This window comes from Gallinula chloropus (assembly GCF_964237585.1).
Source record: "Gallinula chloropus genome assembly, chromosome: Z".
NCBI lineage: Eukaryota > Metazoa > Chordata > Aves > Gruiformes > Rallidae > Gallinula > Gallinula chloropus.
In genome coordinates, this window is record NC_140089.1 from 76,664,601 (window position 1) to 76,690,003 (window position 25,403).

Genomic DNA, 25,403 nt, shown 5'->3' on the forward strand with positions numbered 1-25,403 from the left:
AATTGCTTTCTCTGAACCACCTTTAGAAGAAAATTGAGATATTCCAGATGTGTGCTAATTGAATTGACAACAGATGTGGTCATAGGAAAAATATAGTGCTAAAGGGAATCAAAGGGGATGAGATTTAATGGTTAGCTTAATTTTGTTGATAAGAACAAAACATATCCAAGGAGACTGCAGAAGAGAAAAGGTAAAAAAGGTGTTAGTAGCTCCATTTAAGCCCTGGCACAATTCTTCCTACAAAGCAGCATGATCCTGAAGCAGTATAGTAAAGCACTGTTAACAAATCGATCAAAGGGGTTAGTGAAATTAACAAATACTGCAGAACCACCTTGAATGTCACTTGGAAAAATAATTAATAAAAAATAATTTAAGTATTTCCTTATCAAATGAAGGACTGTGTCAGTAGGTAGGAAGGTCCAGCATAGGTTGCATTTTTTGTCCATCGGTGCTTAGAATGGTGAGCAATGTGCTTCCATGAAGAACCAAGTGTACAGGATAGAACAAAGTTGTTTGTGATGAATCAGGAGTTCTTTAATACTTTAAATTCCTAGGAAACACAAAACTGTTTACAATTTTTATAAGATTTCTTTTGTAAATAGAAAACAATTTCTAAGTGTATTGGCCCAATTTTTACTCTCATTTTTGCAATTTGTTAAACATCTTTTGAAAAAACATCCTTTTGTCATTTAACAAAATCCCATGAGAAAACTGTTTACTTATTTATTTCTTCCACCATAATTTCTCCTTTGTTACTCTTGATTTGCTCGGATTTCTAGGTAAAATTATTCTTCATGTAATCTCCATAATGCTATAGAAAGTAAGCCAAACATTCAATTTTCAGAATAACTTTAGGAATTTTGCTATTTACATAGTACAGAAGATTAGTAGATTTATTCTATTTAGACTTGCCCTATAGTCTATACCTGCCTGGTATGCTCATTTGTGTTGATTTCCATAAGGAATGCTCAGAGGACTGCTCAAGTGCTTAAAAATTAGAAGACTAGGATGTTTTGCAGCAAATCTATATCTGTTCAGAGGGTCTTCAAGATAGGGATTAATTTGTTACTTGTCTCTATAGACGCTATGCAACAGTTTCACTGCTTGTGTGTTGAGTGCTATAGTGTTTTTCCTCTTTTGTTCAGGAAGACTAAGCAGGCATGTGTTTTCTGTTGAGCATTCTGTTGAACAAGGGGAGACAGAAAGAAGTGAAAATTTTTCCTGATGTTTTAAGAGAGTAAGGATTTAACTCTTCCTCTGGAGTCTCCACAATGAAGAGGACCAGTTGTGTTAAGAAATTGGGGATGTGATTTATGTAGTCTTAAAGTGTGTAAGAGAATGGAAAGAAGTATTTTAAAGATAAATTGAACAGTTTGTGCTCCTCATCCTAATTCAATCATCTAAAAAGGTAAATATCTTGGCTTAGTAGCTACCTCACAGTAGAAGGATGCTGTTGTATGTTCTCTGGGATCTGATTTTAAAGAGCAATTGCTTACCATTTTCCCAGAATGTAATCGGAAATTCTGCATAAATAAGATGAAAATAATTTCTGTGGCCTTATTACATTGGAAGAATTGGATCAAAAATTTTAAGTACATCTTCATGTTTACATGTTTTATTTCACTATCTTAGTGGTAACCATACTAAAATTCTAACATAGAACACTGGCAGTAATGAAACACTCTGCAAATAAGTCTTTAAGTACTTTCTATCTCCATTTAAAACTGCCTTACCTAAATTATTTTGTAACGTTTACACAGTAGTAGGAGGTTTTGCAAGAAAATCTTTTCAAGCATTTTGAGCCTAAGGTTCCCCTAATTAGAGGGTAGGCACACAATAAATGCAAGTTCAGAGGGAAAAAAATAATAATACCTGTGTTAACATTTGCAAATCACCCAAACCAACTGCCACACATTGATGTGAAGAGTAGAATGGTTAATAGTTTTAACAGACCCTATATAATAGTTTCATGAAAATAATGATTTTTAAAAAAAAATATAGCTTCAGTGTTCACTGAGCTATGAATTCATAGACAAGTTAAAGACTTGCATCTTTAAGCAAAGTAAAGATGATAGATACCACTCAGAAAAACCATATTAGAGATACCTGTTAGAAGTCTTGAGGATACAAAGACCATAGCAAAGACATTTAAAGCTTTCAGGTGGTCTGGTATTTCACATTTTCAATATTATGCACTATGATTTTACTTTTAAATGTAGCAGGATATTTAATTTTAGTATGATTTTTAACAGTATGAGTAACTAATGTTTGGGTGCTCCCAGAAGTTACTTTAATTTTTAACGAGAAAAGAACAGCCTTTTGGGAATGAAGAGAAAAAACTATTCTTACCTTTAGGTGCCACCTGTAGAAACTGCTTATGAAGTGTAGTAAGTTGTGAAACAGTTAGAGTGCCACTGCCAGAGGTCTCTATGTGTGCAACATGTGGTGAAGGAACAGGGTCAGGAATCACTTTAACATCACTGCTGATGAAGAAATCTGTTTCTTCTAAAGTAATTTCATATTGGATTTTGCTAGAACTCTCAATATGATGTCGTGCAACCTCAATCAGCTTTTCAACACTGTAAAAGTGTACATGCAGAAAACAGCAAGTATTTTTAATGTACACAATGTTAATAACTTAGGTTCAAATTTTAATGTTTACACTTTGAGACCTTTCCTGAAGAATTACAAACACTCTGTGTGAATTCTGTACTCAGTAAAATCATTAGGAAGTGCTCAGTAGAATCATTAGGAAGTGTACTCCTCTGGCAGCAAGAAATCTTACAGCTGTGGTATGTAATCTATATATACATGCAGACCCAAAACACAGAAGAAACAAGATGGAAAATACAGAAGGATATTTACTTTATTCCATAAATTTTATAGGTGTTCCATCTGTAATCATCCTTTAGCCTATTTCAGTGCCTTGTATTCTGCTCTGCCCCTGAATCCTAGATGTACAAAGCACTTTATACAGTAGCATTGTGGAGGGGTCATATGAACTCCTGTTTCAGATGGAATGAGTACTATTTATACAGGGAGACATCAGTCCCTAACATGCAACTGGACATAGATTTGACATGGGATGCCAGGTCAAAGGACATGATGTTCTGTAAATATTGTGTCTTTGGTGGTGCTTATTGTCAGGAAAGTAAATAAAATTGGCTGGAAGGCAGAGAGGCTCAGCCTCTTTGAACCTTTTAAAGTCTACGCATCCTACATTCATGTCTCTTGTTTTGGGCTAGCCCTGACACAGATCAACTAGCCCTGTCCCAGGTATGCTTCAAAAATTTGTATGAGCTAGAAACATTTTCCAAAAGGCAACGGGACTCCTTTCTTTTGGAGAGAAAAATCCTTTAATGATATGCACATAGGCCATTCTGTGTCAGATTGCCTAAATATCACAGAGTGGTCCCAAGTACATTTTATTAACTTGGGGTATTTGGTCTGGCTGAGATGGAGTTAATTTTCCCCACAGCACCCCTCAGGGTGCTGTGTTGTGTATCAGTAGCTGCATTGATAACACACCACTGTTGTGGCTTCTGCTGAGCAGACACAGCATGAAGGCTGTCTCTCCAACATCCTCCCCTCATCAGTCAGCTGGGACACAGCCAAGACAGCTGATACAAGCTGACTGAAGGGATATTCCAAACAATGTCCACTCAGCAATAAAAACTAAAGTAAAGGAGGATGAAGTGGGAATGTTCACCATTTACAACATTTGTGTTCAGGAGCAATCACAATGCATACTGAAGCCCTGCTTCCCAGGAAGTGAACAGGCTTTGCCTGCTGATGGGAAGCCAAGAAAAAATATTTTGGTTTCTCATTGCTTCTGCACACAACCTTTATTTTTGCTTTATGAAACTACCTTTATTTTGACCCAAAAGTATTTCACCTTCTTATTTTTCACCTCTACCTGTCCTGCTGAGGAGAGGAGCCATAGAGCAGCCTGATAGACACCTACATTCCAGCCTAGGTCAAGTCACCACACTAGAACAGAAAAACTGCAAATAACTTCTTTTAAATTTTGACAAATGTTATATCTGGTGGTAATGAACATGAGCCAGCAGTGTACCCAGGTGGCCAAGGCGGCCCATGGCATCCTGGCCTGTATCAGGAACAGTGTGATCAGCAGGGCCAGGGAGGTGAGCATATTATCCCTGTACTCATCCCTGCTGAGGCTGCATCTCAAGTACTGTGTGCAGCTTCAGGTCCTGCAGTATAGGAAGGACACTGAGGTGCTGGAAAGGGTGCAGAGAAGAGCAAATAAGCTAACTAGGGTCAGCAGTACAGGTCTTATGAGAAGAGGCTGAGGGAGCTGGGGCTGTTCTGCCTGGAGAAGAGGAGTCTAAGAGGATACCTTATCACTCTCTACAGATACCTAAAGGGAGGTTGTAGTCAGGCAGGTATTAGCCTCTTCTCTCTAATAACTAGTGACAGAACAAGAGGGAACAGGTTCAAGTTGCACATGGGCAGGTTCAGATTGGACATTAGGAAAATTTTCTTCACTGAAAGAGTGGTGAAGTATTGGAACAGGCTGCCAGGGAGGTGGTAGAGTCGCCATCCCTGGAACTGTTAGAATAATCGGTAAGTGTGGCACTTTGGGAGTTGGTTTAGAGGTTATGGTGGTGTAGGGCTGACAGTTAGACTTGATGATCTTGCAGGTCTTTTCCAACCATGATGATTCTATGATTCTAATAATAATTGGTGGAATTTTTCAGTATGTGTAAAGTACAGGAAAGAAAATAGCCCCACAATCCAAAGTGACAGAAGCCACTGAAATGATATAGAGACTTCTGCTAAATGGAATAACTGGTTGTCTGCTGATGATCATAAATCTGCTAAATCTGTAATCTAGAAAAAAAAGCAGAACTGGTAATTGCCTCTACTGTTGCCAGCAGAAACTTATAATCATCCAACAAATGAGCTGTTACCATTCAGGTACTTCAGATAAAATTAAATTCCAATTCTTGAAATGAAATGATTATTTTCTTCATGTTTGTTTGGTTTTGGATTTTTTCCAAATTATTTGCTTCTATATAAACAACTATCTTTACTAGCATATTCCAGTTTAAAAAAAAAAAAAAAAAGGTTCATGTTTAAAGTTGGATATACATTACCTGGACATTTCTGCCAAGAACCTGGATCCAAGCCACTTTTCCATATCTTTATAAGTCTCCTCTGCTTTCATTGTTAGCTTTTCAAGAAACACTAAAGCTTTTTCTTTAATAAGTTCTAGTCGAGACTTTGCAGCTACTTCTGTTTAAACAGTAATGTTATGATAATTAATATTTATAAAAGTTGAGAAAATTTCTGAGCACCTAAAGTTTAATATGTTAACCTGGTTTTAGGCTGTAAGTTATTTATTTCTCATATTCTTTAGCTTATTTTTCAGAATCACCTCTACTGCACTATGCAGTTTACAAAAGCATGTCTTCTATAAGCATCAGAATTCACAAGGTAACAAATAGCTTAATAAAACTAATAGTGCAGGGGATGTTTAAGTATACAGTGTCTTTTTTTTGTGTGTGGTTTAACCCTGTTGGCAGCTAAAAACAACCACATAGCTGTTCAGTCCATGCCCATCTTCCCACCACAGTGGGAGCACAGAAGAGTTCACATTCAAAATTTTAAACATACAATGGATTTGTGTCTCACAGAGTGTTATTTTAGTTGATGGCAAAGACACAAGGTTCTAAGCAACTCAAAGTAGGTTAGAGATTTCTTTCTGCCTGCCTAGTCATCCTTCTTTAGTAGACTGTAAGGCTGACTTTTCTGACTTCTCTACATTTTCTTTTAGTAGCTGCTATTGGTACGTTACAAAGGTAACTGTATGACAGCTTTGTATTCCTGCATTTTCAGAGGTAGGTACTGCACAGTACACTGATAAAGCTGCTCTCTTAATAGTAAAAGGCAAGGCACATTGCTGCAACAGAAAAATGTAATATGAAATCAACACCAAAAAAATTAGCAACTATCCACCAGTGACCTTGGTAGTCTCTTTGTATCTCTATAACCAAATGCACAAACGTCCAGTTACCATAGGTGCAAGTGAAACTATGATCCTCAAATGTACCATGTGCCTGTGCATTTAGGAAACGTAGCTCAACATGTTTAGTCTTTCTTAGATTCTTGTCTTTTTTTTTAAATATAAGATGAACCAACCTCAAGAAAAGAAAACATGCCAATTAGTAAATAAAATTTGTCTTTATATTACTAAGATCTTCAAAGTTACTACAGTTCCTCACCCCATTATCCCAAAATCTTAGAACATTTATTTATGCCTATACTGTTTTAGGATTAAATTGTGTTGAAAGGTGTATGTGCACAACAATTTAGTTTGGTGTGGATCTAAAGAAGCCTTAGGACCTTGTGTTTTGTTCGTTAACTGTTGTTTGCTCTCTACTTTCCATGACAAATAGTATCTAAAAGCCTGCCAAAGAGGTAACAGATATAATGATGGGCTTGCCAACTGTCACCAAACATAACCTCTAATAGCTAGTTTCTATCTTTCCTTTAGTGAGAAGGAGGTCTTTCTCCTTAAAAAAATTTCAACTCATTTGAAAAACCTCTGTTTTTCAGACATTTACTTTTGGCTGAAATTGAGCAGTTGGCCTGGAAGTTATGGGGTCAGACAGACAGAAAGACAGAACCACTGAACAATATGTAGCTTTTGTAAGTATCTGTCTGGAAAGAAGTTTGGAAGAATAAACAAAATCTGTGTCTTGATGCATGAATCCCATGTGGCTTGAGGAAGAGGCAGTCAGAGAAATATATAATTGAGATTAATGAAATATATAAAAAAATATGTAATTGTGAACAAATTCCTTCCCAGATCAAAACATTTCAAATACCGAATTCAATTCAGTTGAACACTGGAGTGGCCAACCACCTATGTGAACCTTATTATCTCATGAGAAATACTTGCTTAGTAATGAAAAATTAAATGTAATTAATGAAACAGAAGTGAGCAGAAAGAAGAATGAGAAACACATTTCTATTTTAAACATATTTACCACAAAATCACTGATTACTACCACCCTAAGAAAAAACCCAATTTCTCCAGACACTCCTTTCTCTCCTCTCTTTCTCACTTAGCCATGCATATTTTGTGGAGTTTCTGGCTAGTTTTGACTATTACACTACCTAAATTAGGAATAAAAATCACCTCTCAATATAAGTAACCAAATAGTAACATACCCTCATGTTTCAAAGCACTGAAATACTCTTTCTTTATTTTATGTGCTAGTTCTTGTTTCTTTAGTTCTTCTGGCGTTAGAGGAACTGGACTGACTTCAGACACAGATGTGGTAGAAGGTGGTCCTGCAGGAAAATAGACCTCTCTCAGTCTTTGGTCTTTGCTGCTAAGTCTGGTATCTGTAAATAGGCACTCACAAGGCAGCATATTTTTTTAAACAAAAAAAAATGGCACTTTACACCTTACTTGATGTGACAATTTATGAGAAAACAAAAGTGGATACTCAGGTGTCTTATGTCAACACAATATATTTAGATTTCTTCAAACATGATTTACAACTGCAAGACATACTAAGATTAACACTGCATAAAGTAACTCCAGCATATATAACTGTGTTAAAAGTGTTTAAATAAACATCCTAAAATGTATTTCTGAATGGAAAACCATGCCTGAGTAATTGTGCCTCTGCTGGGATCCTGTATGTCAAAATATCCTCCAAATGACCCTAAAACCTACCAGGTTATCACAACTAGCACACAAAACTCTTCTGAATGACAGCTGTTCCTTCTGGAGCAAATTCAGGCTTAGCAAACTGTAGTAAAAATGCTATGTTAGCAAATATAATTGGTTACCATCAAAGGAATGTTAAGAACAATAATCCTACTTAAAATTAACATGTCAAAAGATACAAAAGAGGTATGTTGTTTCATGCCTTTCTAAACCATTTTGTTAGTTTCTTTTGCAGCTTGCTTTAACTTCCATATCTATGAACAGATATTTTAAAGGTATTTTTACATGTTTTAAAGATTGCATTAAATTCTGCAGCAACAACACTGGTTATTTCTCAAAATTATTAAAATGTTACTGCTTTGTCCTTGAAGAAGAGCAGATGAAGATGTAACAGGGGAAAAAACCAGACATCTCCATGATATATACAGTCAAAATAAAGCAAATCGTCAAATCTAGAAGTGATAAAATTACATGTACTAAGTTCTATCACTGAGTTACTAGCTTATCACTGTATCCTAGGGAATTCTTCTGTTACAGGAGCACTACAGTAACACTGTATTTGCCATGAAATCAAAGTCAGTACTTCAGTTACAGGTATATCAGTCAATACTTCGTCTTCTACCAATAGAGATGCACAGCTACAGCTGTTCCAGTTGCAGGTCTCTCACTATAATTTTGTGGTTTCAGGTAAGTCATCTAGTATCAGGTCTGAACAAAAATTTCGTTGCAAGAAGCAGTCTGAGACACCCAACCTAGCCACTTAGTTGACAGCTGCTGATTTTTTATCACATAGTCTCTGTAGAAAACTGAAAAAATCTGACAGTCTCTTGTCTGGAATTTGATGCTAAGCACACACCCCAGTCTCCCTATGGCTCATGAATTAGGTATCCATATGGCTATGTATTTGCAGGGCTATACACTATAAGCAGAATCAATCTGAGAGAGCACACTGAATACAGTGCAAATTAAATGTCTGTCAAATAAAGATAGATGCTTTATGCATAATACCTCTGTAGTTACTGCTTTCTCACTTGGAAATGGAATACTTGAATTTCAGGCTACTCTTACATCCACAGCACTTCAGCCCCTTTCTTACTATGTAGATTCCATGGGACCCGATGGGATGCGCCCACGAGTGCTGAGGGAGCCATCAGTTGTTATTGCTATGCCACCCTCCATCATCTTTGAAAGGTCATGTAGAACTGAAGTGCCAAAGGACAAGAAGGAGGACCCAGGAAACTACAGGTCAGTCAGCCTCACCACCATCCCTGGAAAGGTGATGTAAGACCTCATTCTGGGGGTCAATTCTAAGCATGTGGAGGAAAAGAAGGGTATTAGGAATGGTCAACATGGATTTACCAAAGGGAAATCATGCCTCACCAATGTGACTTCTATGATGGCATGATTGACTGGGTGAATGAGAGGAAAGCAGTAGGTGTTGTCTACCTTGACTTCAGCAAGGGTTTTGAGACAATCTCTTGTAACTCTCATAAGCAAGCTCAAGAAGGGTGGGTTGGATGAGTGTGAGGTGGGTTGAGAACTGGTTAAATGTCAGGGCTCAGAGAGTTGTGTTAAGTGGCTGAGTCTAGCTGGAGGCAGTGGTATGCCCCAGGGGTGAGTGCTGGGTCCAGTCTTATTCATCAATGATTGGATGAAGGGGCAGAGTGTACCCTCAGCAAGTTTGCTGACAATACAAAACTGGAAAGCGTGGCTGACATGCCAGAAGGCTGGCTGTCACTGGAACAGGCTCTGAAGAGAGACTGTGGAGTCTCCTTCTCTGGAAATACTCAAAACCTGCCTGGATGCAATCCTGTGCAACCTGCTCTAGATGATCATGTTTCAGCAGGGGAGTCGGACTGCATGATCTCCAGAGGTCTCTTCCAACCCCTACTGTTCTGTGACTCTGGATTTCTAGGATGTCTTTACAAAAGACATAAGGTTTAGGGTACTAGTGTTGCTTCCTTCTGGAGCTATGACATTTTGCAGAAAGAACTAGAAGTTACTTAAACCAGTACCTATTAAAGGAAGTATTTATGAAAATAAATCTATGAATAGCATTGCATGCCAGGACTCTTTCCAGCAGACTGCCTGAATTACTAGGCTAAAGAGATAGGGTTTTTAGATCTGTTTTTGTTTTGCAAATAAATTTCTTATTCTCACCTGGTTGGACAGTTTCTAGCCAGGCCTACAAAGATCTATCTCAATGGGAATCTGCCCTTTTTTAGGATTATGGATGCCATTAGATTTTATGTCCTTTATTTATACCATGGTACAATTATATATAAAAATTACAGACCTTGACAGATCCCTGCTACTAAGTGGCTGATAAATTACTTCCAAAGTACCTTGGGGGACTGGATAATTTATCCATTCTATTCCAGCACTTTCATTTTAATATTCGAAATATTTTGACTCAAGGACAGAAAGTATTCAGTATTTAATGGAATTTTATTTAATTTTACGAACTACTTCTAACTATTCAATTCCAAAACAGTACATGGAGAAAAAATATTTACTTTCTGGGTTCTATTTAGAATATTTATCCCTACATAACATCACCACCACCACACATGAATAAATTCAAAAACCTCTGTACTCCTTCACTAATACCTGCTTATTACATTGACATGTCACATTTGACATTTCAAAAGAAATAAAACAAATTAAATGCCTTGCTTACTATTTTCTGTATTATTGACATATTTACAGCTTATTAATTTCAAGCACTGCTAAAACAAAGTCTGTATTTCAAATACCTTTCTTTTTAGCTGATTTGGGAGAAAGCTTTTTGGCATCTTTGGCATCTTTCCCAGTAGCTTTGCCTGACTGTGTCTGTGATGATTTCAGATCTTTGTTTAGTTCTGGCTGCTGCTGTTCTTCTTCTCCCTTCATTTCTTGAGACTGTATTTCCGCTGTTACCTTGATACCACAGTCATACATAATAAAAGTACACAGTGTCAGCAGTGTGTATCTACTGCCTGAAAGTATTTGCTGAGACTTACACATAAATAAAAGATGTTTTACCTAATTAAACTAATTATATTTTCCTTATTTATCAAAAATAAAATTCCACAGCAAAAAGACAGAAAATGGTTTTAGGTCTTGTATGCCATTACAGGAAACACCCAGGAAGCACATCAAGGAGTGTTCCTTAAAAAAGGTGACACAGCCAACAGCCCAGCTGATATGCTTCTACACAAATGGACACAGCACGGACAACAAAAAAAGAGGAGCCAGAAGCTACCTTGCTGCTGGAAACCTATGGCATTGTGGCCATTACTGAAACTTGGTGCGATGAATCCTGTTACTGGAGTGTGGCTAAAAGCTGTTTAGAAGGGACAGGTAAGGAAGGACGGGCTGAGGTTTTGCCCTCAATGATACGGAATGGATAGAGTGTGAAGAGATGTACCTAAAGAATTGTCAAGAGGAAGCTGAATGCTTATGGGTAAGAATTAGAAACCAAAGCAACAAGAGGAACCTTGTGGTTGGTGTCTACAATAGGCCACCTGATCAAGGGGAGGCTACTGGTGAAGCCTTCTTACTCCAGCTACAGAAGGCATCATGCTTGAAGGCTCTTGTCCTGCTGGGGAATTTCAGCCACCCTGACATCTGCTGGAAAAATAACATGACAAGTTGTAGACAATCCAGGAGGTTCCTGGAGTGCCTCATGACAACTTCCTAAGTCAGGAAATAGACCTGCCTGAGGGGATGAGGTACTGGACCTGATTGTCACCAATGCAAATGAGCTCATCAGGGATGTCAAGATTGAGGGCAGCCTGGGCTGCAGTGATAACACACTGGTGGAGGTGAGAGTCCTAAGGAATATGTCAGGCAAGGAGCATAGTCAGGACCCTAGAATTTTAGGAAAGCAAACTTCTAGCTCTTCAGTGAGTTTATCAATAGAACTCCCTGGGAAACTGTCCTCTGGGACAAGGGAACAGAGCAGAGCTGGCAGATCTTTAAAGACACTCTTGATCCCCAGGTGCAAGAAATCAGGCAAATAAGGGAAGAGACCAGCATGGTTGGGTCAGGAACTATTGGTCAAACTTTAACGCAAGAAGGAACTGCACAGGAAGTTAAAGCAGGAGCAAATATCCTGGGTAAAGTATAGGGACACTGCCCAGTTATGTAGGGATGAGGTCAGGAAGGCCAAGGCATGGCTGGAGCTAAACTTGGCAAGGTAAAATAACCAAAGAATAACAAGCTAAAAATAACAAGAAGGGTTTTTACAGGTACGTCAACCAGAAAAGGAAGGTTGAAGAGAGCGCATAACCCCTGATGGGCAAGACTGGCAAACTGGTAACAACACATGAGAAGAAGGCTTGGATTCTCAACAACACTTTTTGCCTTGGTCTTCACTGCCAACCTCTCTCCTCAATCTCCTGAGTTGAAGGACTGCAAGATGAGGACCTGGGGAAGAAAGTCCCTCCCACTGTAAGTGAACACAAGGTTTGTGACCACTGAGGAACCTGAACATCCACAAGGTTTATGGGACCAGATGCATCCCAAATGCCTGAGGGAATTGGCTGATGTAGCTGCCAAGCCACTCTGCATGGTATTTTAAAAGCCACGGCAGTCAGGTGAAGTCGCTGGTGACTGGAAGATGGAAAAAATTACACCCATTTTAAAAAAAGAGTAGAAAGGAGGACCCTGGGAACTACTGACCTGTCAGCCTCACTTCTGTGCCGGGAAACAGATCCTTCTAGAAGCTATGCTAAGGTATGTAAAGGACAGGGAGGTGCTTTGAGACAGCCAGCATGACTTTACCAGGAGCAAGTCCTGCCTAACCAACCTAGTGCCTCTCTACAATGGGGTGACTACATCAGTGAACAAAGGAAGAGCAATGAATGTCATATATCTGGACTTCTGCAAGACCTTTGACACAGTCACCCACAACATCTTTCTAAGTTGAAGAAATATGGATTTGATGGGTAGTCTGTCCAGTGGATAAGTAATTGGCTGGGTGGTTACATCACAGTGTGATGGTCAACAGCTCAATGTCCAGATGGAGAGAAGTAACAAGTGGTGACCCTCAAGGATCCATACTGGGACCAGTGTTGTTCAATATCTTCAACAATTACATAGACAGTGGAATAGAGTGCATCCTCAGCAAATTTGCAGATGACACCAAACTGAGTGGTGCCATCAACATGCCAGAGGGATGGTTTGTCATCTAGAAGGACAAGCTAGACAGGTGGGCCTATCCACCTCTTGAAGTTCAACAAGGACAAGTGCAAGTCCTGCATTTGTGTCTGGACAACCCCCATTATCAATACAGCCTGGGGGGAGGATGTGATAGAAAGCAGCCCTGCGGAAAAGGACTTGGGGGTACTGATGGACAAAAAGCCAGCAATGTGCACTCACAGCCCAGAAGGCCAATCGCATCCTGGGTTGCATCAAAAGAAGTGTGGCCAGCAGATCAAGAGAGGTGATTCTCCCCTCTACTCTACTCTGCTGAGACCCCACCTAGAGTACTGCATCCAGCTCTGGAGCCTTCAACACAAGAAGAACATGGACCTCTTGGAACCGGTCCAGAGGAGGGCTATGCAGATCATCAGAAGACTTGAGCACCTCTCCTGTGAAGACAGGCTGAGAGAGCTGTGCTTGTTCAGCCTTAAGAAGAAAACGCTCAGGGGAGACCATGTAGTGGCTTTCCAGTACTTGAAGGGGACCTACAGTAAAGCTGGGGAAGGACTGTTCCCAAGGACATGTAGTGATAGGACAAGGGCAATGGTTTTAAACTAGAGCAGGGCAGTTTTAGATTAGGAAGAAGTTCTTCACTATGAGGGTGGTGAGACACTGGAACAGGTTTTCCAGAGAGGTGGTTGAGACCTCATCCTTGGAGACATTCAGTGTCAGGCTTGATGAAGCTCGGAGCAACATGATCTAGTTAAAGGTGTCCCTGCTTACTAAAGGGGGCTAGACTAGATGGCCTTCAAATGTCCCTTCCAACCTTCCATAGAATTCTATGATTACCGCTACTTAAGGAAAAACTGAGAAATGTATGAATCAACAGTATGGAAAACCAGATTACAGTTGCACTATAGGTGCAGAAATTCACGTCAAAATGATCAAAGAGAAAACAAAAATTGAATCTACAAATCAACCATTTGAGAAGCCCACATAATTTAATTTTGCTATATTTAAAAAAGAATGTAACCATAGGTTTTGAAGTTGTGGAAGGTTTGAGCAAACACTGCCCCATAGCATAAAACCTGCCCTCTTTCTCACACTTATTGCAGGATAAGGGGACAGTTTATCATGGAAGAAGTAGATATATAGAGCTAAAAATTAAAGCATTTCTCTCAGTAATGGATGGATCTGTTATAAATACTGAGGTGCTAATAATAGAAACAACATTTTCCTCACAGAAACACATTAAATGGAAATATCAGTGGCAAAGCGAGAGGCATGAAATTGAGATACACAGTTGACAGGCTGCATGTTTAGGCTGCCTACTTCGACTGCCTCATACAGAAACGTTTAAGTAAATGAAACATTCCTTACCATATTTGATACTGCTGTTACTGCTGTTTGCCATGTATCAGTAATAAGATTTGCATCTTTCAAGAAAGTGGCCTCTTTATTTTCAGAACTCTCATCCTTAGTAGTCTTTGGTAGAGTTCCCTTGCTTTTTGACTTGGCATTATTTATTTCTGGTGAAGGCAGTTTCCAAGAAACCAGAGGTATCCTGAATAATAAAATATAAGGCATAATTCACAGGCTCCTTTATAAAAGGTGTTAATTTATAACTCAATTGGAGCATATGTTAAGAGAACAAGAATGCTATTTTCATGATTTGTCACAGCAATAGAAAAGGGATGAGTTTTCTGTATGACCAAAAGCAGTGAAACATACAGATCACAAGAAAACTGTCTAGTTTAACTACAGAAGTTAAGGAATGACAATAGATTGATAAAACCATGTCTAATTATCTGCTGATATATTCCATGTGGGCAGAAGCATAGCCTCATTACTCCGTTTCTAAATGAACTGCAAGCATTTTAAAGAAAGCAGGTGTCATTATTGACAGCATTTTTGATATTGTGAAATAATTTGATGGTAACCCTCACCTTTTAATATGACATTCAGTGCATCTTTTTAAGCTGCTTTAATTTATATTTATGATTACTTAATTCATTTATTTAGGTTTGCTAGTGAAAATTTTAAACCTGTAAATATTTCATAATAATACATAACTTAGTTATGTGATGGTTGTACTGGAAATAGTCAGCAACACTAGGAAGTAGGAAACATTAAGGAAGTAGGAAACAATTCTGTAAAAGATTTCTAAGACAGTTCCTAAAATGGTTTATAATTCAGAGATGCATTAGTGAAAATTATATAAGTCCATAAAAAATCGAGAATAAATTAAACCTATAAGATGATTCAAGATTCATCATTTGACTGTAATCCTTAATTAAAAATCCTTATTTCCCTATCCTTTGAAATACGCACACATATTTTTTCACAAAGCTATCAGAACACTGTATTTGTTGATATTTATATAATTTAATAATGCATTTCTACCTTCTTGATTTGGTTTGATCTTCTTTCTGCTCTTCATCAATAATACCTAACAATGGGATTCTAGTAAAATCTTGACTGCCATCTGGGATTTTTCCTTCCATTGCCCTATAATAGTCATGAAGAAGTCTCTTTGTATCTTGGAAACGATCCACTTCAACCTCAAGAAGAAAAGACAGAAAGATTGCAATTTAAAACTGAACAAATTTCTGTTACATATAAATAGATGATGACAGAAGCAATTCTAAATCCTAAGAGTTTAAAGGAGAGAAAAAGCATCATATTTATTTGAAAATTTATAGTGTATTCAATACTTGTACTTGTACCTATAATGTCTTCACAAAATGATTTACAGTAAATAAGGTTTGATACATTAAATTAAATCACAAAATACTTTCATATATTTCTATAGTAGAAAGTATACTAGTACCAACATAAAATCCTTAATGGCATTAAATAAAAAAGAGTTAAATGATGGGGAATTTTTTTTAAAACCATATAGTTTTTCCAGACCAAAGAAATCAACAGACTTTACACACCTTTGAAGACCTTTTTGTGTGAAACATCTTGGAAGAAATCAAGTAAGACTCAAAAAACATTTAACACCTGTCATGTTTTGATTTATTGATACAGTATGGTGTTAGTTCCTAACTGACAAAACACTACTAAATATTCATGGGAAAATGCATGAAACCACATTCACAAAACGAAGGATGAAACCTTTGTGGTGTAAACCATCACTTATCCATAAGTTAGGGAGAAAATATCTTCTAGCGCAACAGCGTGTACACAGAAAACTGGAAAGAAATCTGATAAACGGCATTTATACAAATCTACATGTTTATGCTGTAAGAGAGCCACCTGGGGAATGTATGTAACTTCCCACAGAAAAAACCACAGACAGAGAGATCAAGACCAAAGCAGCCTATTTTTGTCTGCTTTTCAAAGCAAACCTTAACATAAATATATTTTTAGTTCTTTAGTTGTAGCATTAACAATTCACTAAGTTTGAGGACATACTAAGTATAGAAAGGAAAATTGTTCACATTTTCTTTAGGAAAATAAAAAATTATATGTTTAATAAATGTATTTGTAGTTTTAGGTGGCTATTCTCCATATCCAAACAAGACAGATCAAATGAGATTCATAATGAATCTCTTCTGGACTGCATGATATATGTCCATGAAATTCTGCTAGAAGGGAATTAGGATTGCTATGTTAGAATTGCATACAAAAGCAACAGTGCTACTTTAATTTATGTCCCTAATGCCTGTAATTCAAGACATATTTTAAAAATATTCAGTCCAAAACATATCCTAATAACAGGATAAATATAGTTCAGTTAGTGAGCAGTTGTTTGACATTTCAACCTTGCCTTCTAGTCAGTGGTCTTAAGTCTTTATTTAGGTCATTATTTACACTCTTCAGAAACAGACTTAATTTCTTTGCCATACACTTAAATTACCACAACACTCATATGAGATAAGAGAGTAGTTCCCTTGTTTATTAAGCATATAAAAATAACAGAGAATTAAAGGATAGGAAGCCCAGCCCAAGCTGTTAAAACCTGATTTTTGAGCAAAATTAGAATTGTATGGCATGTGTTTAAAGTATTGTTTCCATTGTCTCCTTTAGAACTGCTAAAAGCTGTCATAGAAAGGGCACTCATTTTATAGAAGAGCCTGTCTAATCCAGTCTATTCCATTCTAGTTCAGCCCTAAATCAAATTTATAAATGTATAACAGCAGTCACTGAGAAATCTTACTTTATTTCAGGAACTGAAGTAATTAATGTTTAGGCTGAATGAAAGGAAAGGCTTAATTCGGCGAGGAGAGAACCAACTAATTGAAAATGGTTGTTTGAAAATGTTAAAGCTAGATGTGTCATACCTGAGTCATATTTGAATGGATTTTCTCTAGTGCAACAAATGGCACACATTCTTAAAGACATTCTTTGTCTTTCTATGGGTTTTTTTCAGTCTGAATATAAACTTTCAATTCACACAGCTTTAAAACAAGTGGGTCTATAGCAGCAACTATGCAATTTGTAAATTAAGAGCAGGTGTCAATATGATTATAGAAGGATAAGCAGCCCTGTAACATTTCTGTTACAAAATTCAGATGATTAACTGAATTGTTGAAATTGCAAAAAGTAGCACTATGCACTACAGATGAGAGTATGAGGGGTTGGACTGTAACACCGGTATTTTTCTTAACATTTGCTTTCTATTTTCATTCTGCCAAACAGTTACATGTATGGAATCTCTTCTACTTTCTGTATCTTAACTTTCTAGATAAATTCAAGACAGACATAAACATTTGTTTATCTAATTCTCAACCCCTCACTTATTTGGAGCCAACCATATGAAATTTCTCTGAGGCTTACTGTCCTCCAAATCTATTCATTGTCCCCTTCAATTGCTCTGTAGTAGATCCATACCTGCATAAGTGAAAAGAAATGGTTCATTGCAATCCCTCTATGATCTGGTAACCAGCCATCATTCATTATATCAGTACGTTCCTGCTCTGCTTCTTCCCTTCTGTTATCACAGATATCCCAGAGAAGATCTCTTAGATCCTACAACAAAATCAAATATGAGCAATAACTATGAAAGAGATGTATGACCTGAATGTGTAGGCAGCCTTGCTTTCTTCAGGCAGAGAAGCCCTAAGCTAGACAAAGATGTAAGAATACGTACAGTTAAGGTACCACTTTCACCAACGACTTTCCACTTGAATGTTTTGCTACACTTGAAAGCAGAATATTCTAAGGGAATGTGCACTATGAAAAAGTCTGAGAAAATTATGTCAGAGTTCAAATATTCTTCCAATTTGGGTGGCTTCATGCCATTTTCCTTTAACATTCTTTATAAGTAAAGAACTTACTAAGCATACGACATGCATGCAAAGCCTCTGTTCCCGTTGACATATCTGCATGTAAACAGTGTAACAGACCTCTGTGTAGTGAAAGGCAATGGAAAGAGTGCTGAGTTAGGCTATGATGAGCTGTCTCTTGGACTCCAAACAGTTCTACCCCACCTGACCTATTTGGGGAAAAAAAGGTGTTCCAGATTAACAGCTCTGGAATGAGGAGTTTAGACTTCATGTGATAAGTGATTCCACATTCAGCAGGTCTAGGTCTGAGCCTAATATGTCAGATCCTATTTGCCTCCCTCTGTCCAAAGACTTCAGACAAATCCAGTTGTCCTCTGTTGGACAAAAGCCACAGTGAAGCTGAAAAATGAGTAGTCCTTGAGCTACCTAACACATCAGTGATAGCATAAATAGTAGATACCCAAGGGGAAGGCTACCTTACTTATTACCACATATAATTTATGTGAAACCTAAATGACTGTCAAGAATAGCTGGAATGTGACAGAAATGTCCAAATATATGAGTAAAATCTCTGAAAACCATAAAATGTAAAGGAAGAGAAAGCAGAGAAACATTTATTTCACAACATGCCAGAGTACCACACTTTAACCTAAAAAAAGAGCAAACAAGACATAAGAAAAATATGGCCAAAATACAGAGAAATAATTGTAAATACCATTTTATGTACAAAAGGAAGTGAAATACTTTAGGAGGAGTGGTAAAAAAAAAATCATTCATGTCACATTGAGTTTGTATACAATGAGACAAGATTGTAGGATATATTGTAACTTTTGCTATATACTTACAGTAACTCTTTGGTGTAGCTCTGCTTTTGTTTCCTCATCTTCTCGCAGATCATCAGCAATTGAATTAAAATCTGATTGCCACTGAGATACAAACTCCTGCTTATGATCTGGATGCTTCAAATAATCTCGGAATTTACTTCTGTGAATTATGGTTAAAATAACTTTTTTGTTAAATTCCACAGCAAAAATACAAAATACTAATATGAAAGTAAAAAGCTATTATTTCTACTTACCTAACATCTGCTAAGTAATAAATCACAGAGTGCTCTTCATCCCTTAGACATCTAAGTATTGTTTTGATGGTATTCACATATGCATTTTCTACCATTTCCCAGTAAGGTACTAAAATAGCAGGTATCTCCTGTGAATTTTTTAAAATACCAAAATTAACTGATATACAACTATTTAGCTGTAGCATTAGCAATTGTAAGAATGATTCTTATATTAAATCACATTACTCATTATAGACACTAGCAATTTACAGTTTATCCTGTGCATTTCTTTGGAAAACAAGTGCTCAAGTATTCAAAATGAATGGGAAATTCCATCAGAATACCTCAGTATCCGTGGCTCTGGATATATTAATAAATTAAGTGAATATACTCAGTGAGTACTTAAGTATCAAAATTTGGTGTTACAAAACTGTTGAAGCTGGTAAAAATCTGAGCTGTTCAGTGCTACAGAAGTGACATTTGACTGACTGTTATGAAATGCAAAATAAAGCCCACAGCCAGAGGAAATTGCATGTGCAACTTAATTGCAGCCATAAAGGCAAAATTGGTAAATATTAGGAATGGAATTATGGAACAAAGTATAAAGCATCATTATACACCTTTAAGAGCTATATCTCAAATACTCAATTGACTCTCACAATACAAGGACTAGGGGCACGAAATGACACAACCAAACAGCAGGTTTAAAGCAAAGAGGCAGAAATATTTTTTCAGAATGCACACATTTACGGACATCAAAATGTAAATTGCTTCAAAAAAAGCAAATAGACATAATCACGGAGGAAAAGTATATTGAGAGCTACTAAATACAAAGTTACAGATTGTTGCAGTTTTGCGAGGCTGTGCTGCAGAGACCAGTTTTGTAAGCAGCAGTTTACAGGTTTCTGCCAGCCTCAGTGTGAACTTCGGACAGTTCAAGGCCAAAATCACAGCCTGGGAGATGGTCACAGCGCCTCTGAGAATCACACACAGGCGAAAGAAACCCGGAAGCAGCTGCACTTTGAACCAGAGAAGGGAGTGAGAAGATGTAACAAGCTGTGAAGACACCAAGGCCTGGAAAGGGGTGGGGGAGGAGGTGACCCAGGTGCCAGAGAGAAAGATGCCCCTGCAGCCCATGGAGAAACCCATGGAAAAGGCTGAGACCCCACCTGCAGCCCATGGAGGGGCTCCGCGCTGGATGGAGCAGGTGGAGACAGAGGAGATGCTCTGACCCTATGTTGGAACAAGCCCCTGCCAGCACTTGCAGCCATGAGAAGAGGCAGAGACCCAGAGATGAGAGAGAGAGAGTGTTTTGCATTGGAACAGGTTTGGTGGGGGAGGCTTATAACCTCGTGGAGGACTGGGACTGAGAGACACTGTGATAAAGAGATAAAGCCCTGTGGGAAAGGATTCACATTAGAGAAGTTCGTGGAGGACTGTCTCCCGTGGGTGAGACCCCACGGTGCAGCAGGGGGAGGGTGTGGAATGAATGCACACAACTTCCCCCAGCCGAGAAGGAAACCAACTTGCAAGGGACTGACCGAAGCCCCCATCTCCCAGTCCCTGCCCCCCTGTGCTGTGAGCAGGGGGAAGAAGGGAGCAAGATCATGGCTAAAGGGAAGTCTGCTTAGAATGGAGGGGTGGGGGGAAGGTGCTACCGAGAACCCCATTCTCCCCAGTCCCTGCACTCCTGTACTGCGAGCGGGGGGAAATAAGGGAGCAAAATTCTGACTAGAGTCTGCTAAGAAGGGAGTGGTGGGGCGAAAGTGTTTTAAGATCTGGTTGCATTTGTTTTAAGATCTGGTCACACTTCTGACTCCAATTTTCACTGTTCTTTATAGTGGAGTGTAATAAATTAGCTAGTTTTCTTTATTCACTCTGTGTTGAGCCTGTTTTGCCCATGTCATTCGATGACAGAATGATCTCTCCCTGTCCTTATTTTGTCTCCTAAGCCTCTTAATACATATTTTCTCCCCTGTCCAACTAAGAAGGGGAGTAATAGACTGACTTTGGTGGGCATCTGGCCTCCAGCCAGGGCTAAACCACCACACAGATAAAAAGTCATCTGAGAAAACCCCTAAATTTCAGATCAGTGGAAACTAGGAAGATGTTCACAGGGAAAAATGTTCGAAAAAAGTATCCTACGAAAAAGATCAGTGCACGTTCTCCCTATTCTTATATTCTTTTTATGGGATCCACACCTAGCTCTTGTCAGAGAAATGAAATTGGCCAGTAAGTCTATGGTAGTGTTTCATCATATTAAAAAGTATTATTACTATATGATATTCTTCATTAGCATTGTGAAGAATTCACAAAAACAAAACAAAATTTTTCAGTGTTTTCTTTATATCTTTTAATAACAGCTGTTATTTGTATTTTGAAATATTGAAGAAAATAACGTGTGATGAGACAAAGGATAGTGAAATACATACTCTGGTATGTAAGACTTCTAAATATGAATGAATGTACCTTGGGAAGTGGTTCATTTACATAAATCCATTCATCTGATCCCGGTTCAATTGGTGGTGGTGGTGGTGTCACAGGATTGGGAGGAATCAGATCTTTATGTTTAACTTTTAAAAGCTTTTTTCCTGTTGGTTTTTCTTGAGTAGACCCTGTTCATACATACAATTATTACCTTCAATGCATTTTAAGTATCAGTAAACAGAACTAGACATCTGTGGTACTCTCACTAGTTCAAATAATGGAACAGATGCAATATTTCATTACTTAGATGTTCATAGGAAAATATACTAATCAAATTAGTGATGCAATAGCTATAAAATCACTTTCCAATTAAAATTGTTTTGCAGGACTGATACTTTTAAAACCCATCACTGTGAGAGAAACAAGATGATAATTACCATCTATGCATATAAACCAAATTCTTTACCAGGTAAACCAAGGCTAATGCTGTTGATATAATTCAGAGATTCATTACAGCTATAATGATTTCAAGGACCACCGCGTAATTGAAGAACCATTGCAAACACTTATATTGTCCACGCCAGACTTTGGAAAGAGGGAATCAAGAAAAACAAACATTGAAACAGAGAGAAATTGGGCTAAATCTGGCCTAATATGGAAAATACATCTTATTCTGGGGAGAAGCTAAGTACAAAAGATGATCAGAAGGTTGGAGCACCTCTCCTATGAAGACAGTTTGAGATAGCGGGGCTTGTTCAGTCTGGAGAAGTGAAAGCTCTCAGGAGACCTTATTGCAGCCTGCCAGTACCTGAAGGGGCCTACAGGAAATCTGGAGAGAGACTGTTTACAAGTGCATGTAGTGATAAGACAAGGAGGAATGGCCTTAAACTAAAGGAAGGGAGATTTAGATTTAGATTAGATATTTAGGAAGAAATTCTTCCCTGTGAGAGTGGTGAGGCCCTGGCACACGCTGCCCAGAGAAGCTGTGGCTGCCCCCTCCCTGGCAGTCTTCAAGGCCAGGTTGGATGGGGCTTTGGGCAACCTGGTCTGGTGGTGGATGTCCCTGCCCATGGCAGGGGGTGGGACTAGATGATCTTTGATGTCCTTTCCAACACTAACAATTCTGTGGTTGTGTGATGAATTGAAAAAAAAAAGGAAGGGACAGAAAAAATCATGTAGTAGAGGAAGAAACAAGTGAAAAACAAACTCTGCTAGCTGGTAGTATGACCAAAAAAAATATTGTTAGCATCTTCAGGGCATGATTGAACCCTAGGATCAGAACCAACTTCTGGAATGAAATGAGCAGATCAGAAGGTTCCTACAAATAGATTTTTAAATTAACATTAATTAACTGCTCAGACTCAGGTACATGAATTATGGCCAGTTTTACTGTGGATCTGAAAATATTCAAAGAAAATAAATAGGCTTGCATTAAACCACTGTTGTAACAGTCTTGTCTTATTGTTTGAAAGAAGCTTAATGTTTTAAGAATAAATATGATTTAGTTTTTGTGACAAATCTGCCTTTAAAAACACACTGTCTTTCTGGGTGCTTCAATGGAAAAACTGCTATCATTTCCTTTATTCAAGTTCATATAAAGAACAAAACTGTTGGCCACACAAAATATTCCAACAGTTTCAGATTCTGACAAATATTTGAGAACCAGTTTCCGGATTTTGCTTTCCACATCACTCCCAGAATGCTACTGAGGTCTGAGAAATACACATTCTCACACCTCTGTTCACTTCATAATAGCCCAATAGTAAAGGATATCTTGGAATGTATCAACATAAATATGAAATTAGTAATTATTAAATAACCACAGGGATTATTTCTCCATGGGGACTAAGTAGTCCTTCCAGTACTTCTACAAGACAGATGGAGTCTAAACAGAAAATCTGAACTCCATTTGCATCAATAAGAATTTTGCCATTAGCTCTGGAAGGGCTTGTATCAAGTAGTGTTTCAACCAGGCAGTTCTCTGAAAATACTCCTTCCAGTTTTCTGTCAGGTGTGATATTCCCAAGAAATTTTCATGAACTGGTAACTTGTGCAGTAGTGGTCTGAAGTTTTACTGTTAAGACTGTTTTTCAAGCCAACTGTGTTGTTTTAATTACTATTTGGGGTGGGGGGTTTTTGACAATAGAAGACACAACAAGACCTTCTAATATTTATGAAGAAAAATGCCCTAGCTATTCAGAAGTCTGCTAATCCCAGTTTGCTTGATGCATCTTTTCCAATGGATACTTCATCTTTTTCCTTGTTTATTTTTAAATATTTTTTCCTTTTGGGTGATTAAGAGTAAAAATGGAAAAAGATGTACCAAAACACATGTCAAAACACTCTGAGTTATCCATGTTTTTAGAGCTACTGATGATAAATGAATATGCCTTTATAATGACAAGTTAGTCTTTCTTATATCATTATACTATCCCCTATGAAGACGGGAAGATGTATATTTAAACCAGGAGGAAAGGACTGAAATTTAGTAGTCTTTTACGTCACAGAATTTAAATAAATCTAACCAGTACTTTTAAATATCTTAACACTTCTTCCTCAAATGTTCTTCACAATCACATGAAATTAGTTCATATCTTCTGAAAATGTAATAACATAACAGAAAAGTTCCCAGTTCAGGTGCAGTCTTGTAAGGACAGTGAAAATGTGTTATATAGTTTTATGTATTAATTATTAGTGTTTATAATAAAGAAAAAAAAGTATTTTCTCACTGAGTTCTAAAAGTAATAATAGGAACCTTACTTCTCTTCTGATTTTTGGCAATTTCTTCCATTATAATTTCCTTCACTGTTTCACACACCAGATGTTCTTCTCTCTCTGCATTGACTTTCACTAGAATATTTTGGTTGATTGAAAACCACTTCTCTAATTTTGGCCATGTGTCTAGAAAACCTGAAATTCTACAAAAATTATATTAGTAAATAAAATATAACCTCATGAAAATGAAAACATTTTCCAAAACTAATAAAAAGCTGAACATCTGTTTAATTCTAAAACAGATCTATCCAATATTTTTTGCAAAATAATACTACATCCACATCAACCTCTTCCTTTTCAACACAGGAAAAATTTCAAAATCCCACTGTTAACTAGTCCTACTAATTTCTTACTCCTTCTTTTCACAAGCTCAACCTACTTTCTTACAATAAAAATCAGTAATATATTAGTGTAAAATAGATAATGGCATCAAACATAGAAACAAAAACTGTTGGATCTTAATTTTGCACTTTACATGAAGTTAAACATCTAAATGATTCAGTAAAAATACAAAACAATTTATGTTTTATAGATGTAAAAGTAGAAGATACCATTCTAGAAAATAAGTAATGCTATCCAAGTGCATTTCACTCAGACACATGATGTATGACATACCTCAGATATATGTATGTATCTGAAGTATACACACACACACACACACACTTACATATATGAAGCATATGGTAGATGCAATATATATCTGAAAGAAAAATTCTTGGAAGAAGACCTCTACCTTGGAAAAGCAAAACACACTAATTCTCATTTTCTAGGATAATTTATATCATGCCAAAAATGAAGTTACTTAATGAAATCTTGACATTAAGTATGTCAGTACTACCATGGATCCCTTATGAGATTCAGATTAATTGCTTGCTCAAACATCACGCTAAAACAACTACTTTGTACTTCATAATAACACACCTATGTAGCACCTGGTCTCTGGCTAAGCCAATCTTCTCTTCTAGGATTTCAGCATCTGAGTTTTGATTGCTGTTCCTCTGTACAGTTTGAGATGATTTTGATTTATCTGCTGTGTGGAAAACAGCATATATGAGCATATATTGAAAAAGACAAT

At 37.5% G+C, this 25,403-nt stretch overlaps 1 protein-coding gene across 1 annotated transcript in view; it reads right to left on the reverse strand.

The window, feature by feature from the left end:
• Nucleotides 1-542: 542 nt before the first annotated feature.
• SPEF2 (sperm flagellar 2) overlaps nucleotides 543-25,403 on the reverse strand; it is a gene marked incomplete at both ends in the record, with an annotated part of 61,268 nt that continues 36,407 nt past the window's right edge. Inside the window, 13 exons of the mRNA XM_084278199.1 lie at nucleotides 543-565; nucleotides 2,350-2,579; nucleotides 5,121-5,259; nucleotides 7,201-7,323; nucleotides 10,465-10,627; nucleotides 14,216-14,399; nucleotides 15,239-15,396; nucleotides 17,675-17,812; nucleotides 18,915-19,053; nucleotides 19,148-19,275; nucleotides 21,596-21,741; nucleotides 24,314-24,471; nucleotides 25,250-25,358. Coding sequence (XP_084134325.1) covers nucleotides 543-565; nucleotides 2,350-2,579; nucleotides 5,121-5,259; nucleotides 7,201-7,323; nucleotides 10,465-10,627; nucleotides 14,216-14,399; nucleotides 15,239-15,396; nucleotides 17,675-17,812; nucleotides 18,915-19,053; nucleotides 19,148-19,275; nucleotides 21,596-21,741; nucleotides 24,314-24,471; nucleotides 25,250-25,358 — 1,838 coding nt within the window. The remainder of the gene's footprint in view (nucleotides 566-2,349; nucleotides 2,580-5,120; nucleotides 5,260-7,200; nucleotides 7,324-10,464; nucleotides 10,628-14,215; nucleotides 14,400-15,238; nucleotides 15,397-17,674; nucleotides 17,813-18,914; nucleotides 19,054-19,147; nucleotides 19,276-21,595; nucleotides 21,742-24,313; nucleotides 24,472-25,249; nucleotides 25,359-25,403) is intronic.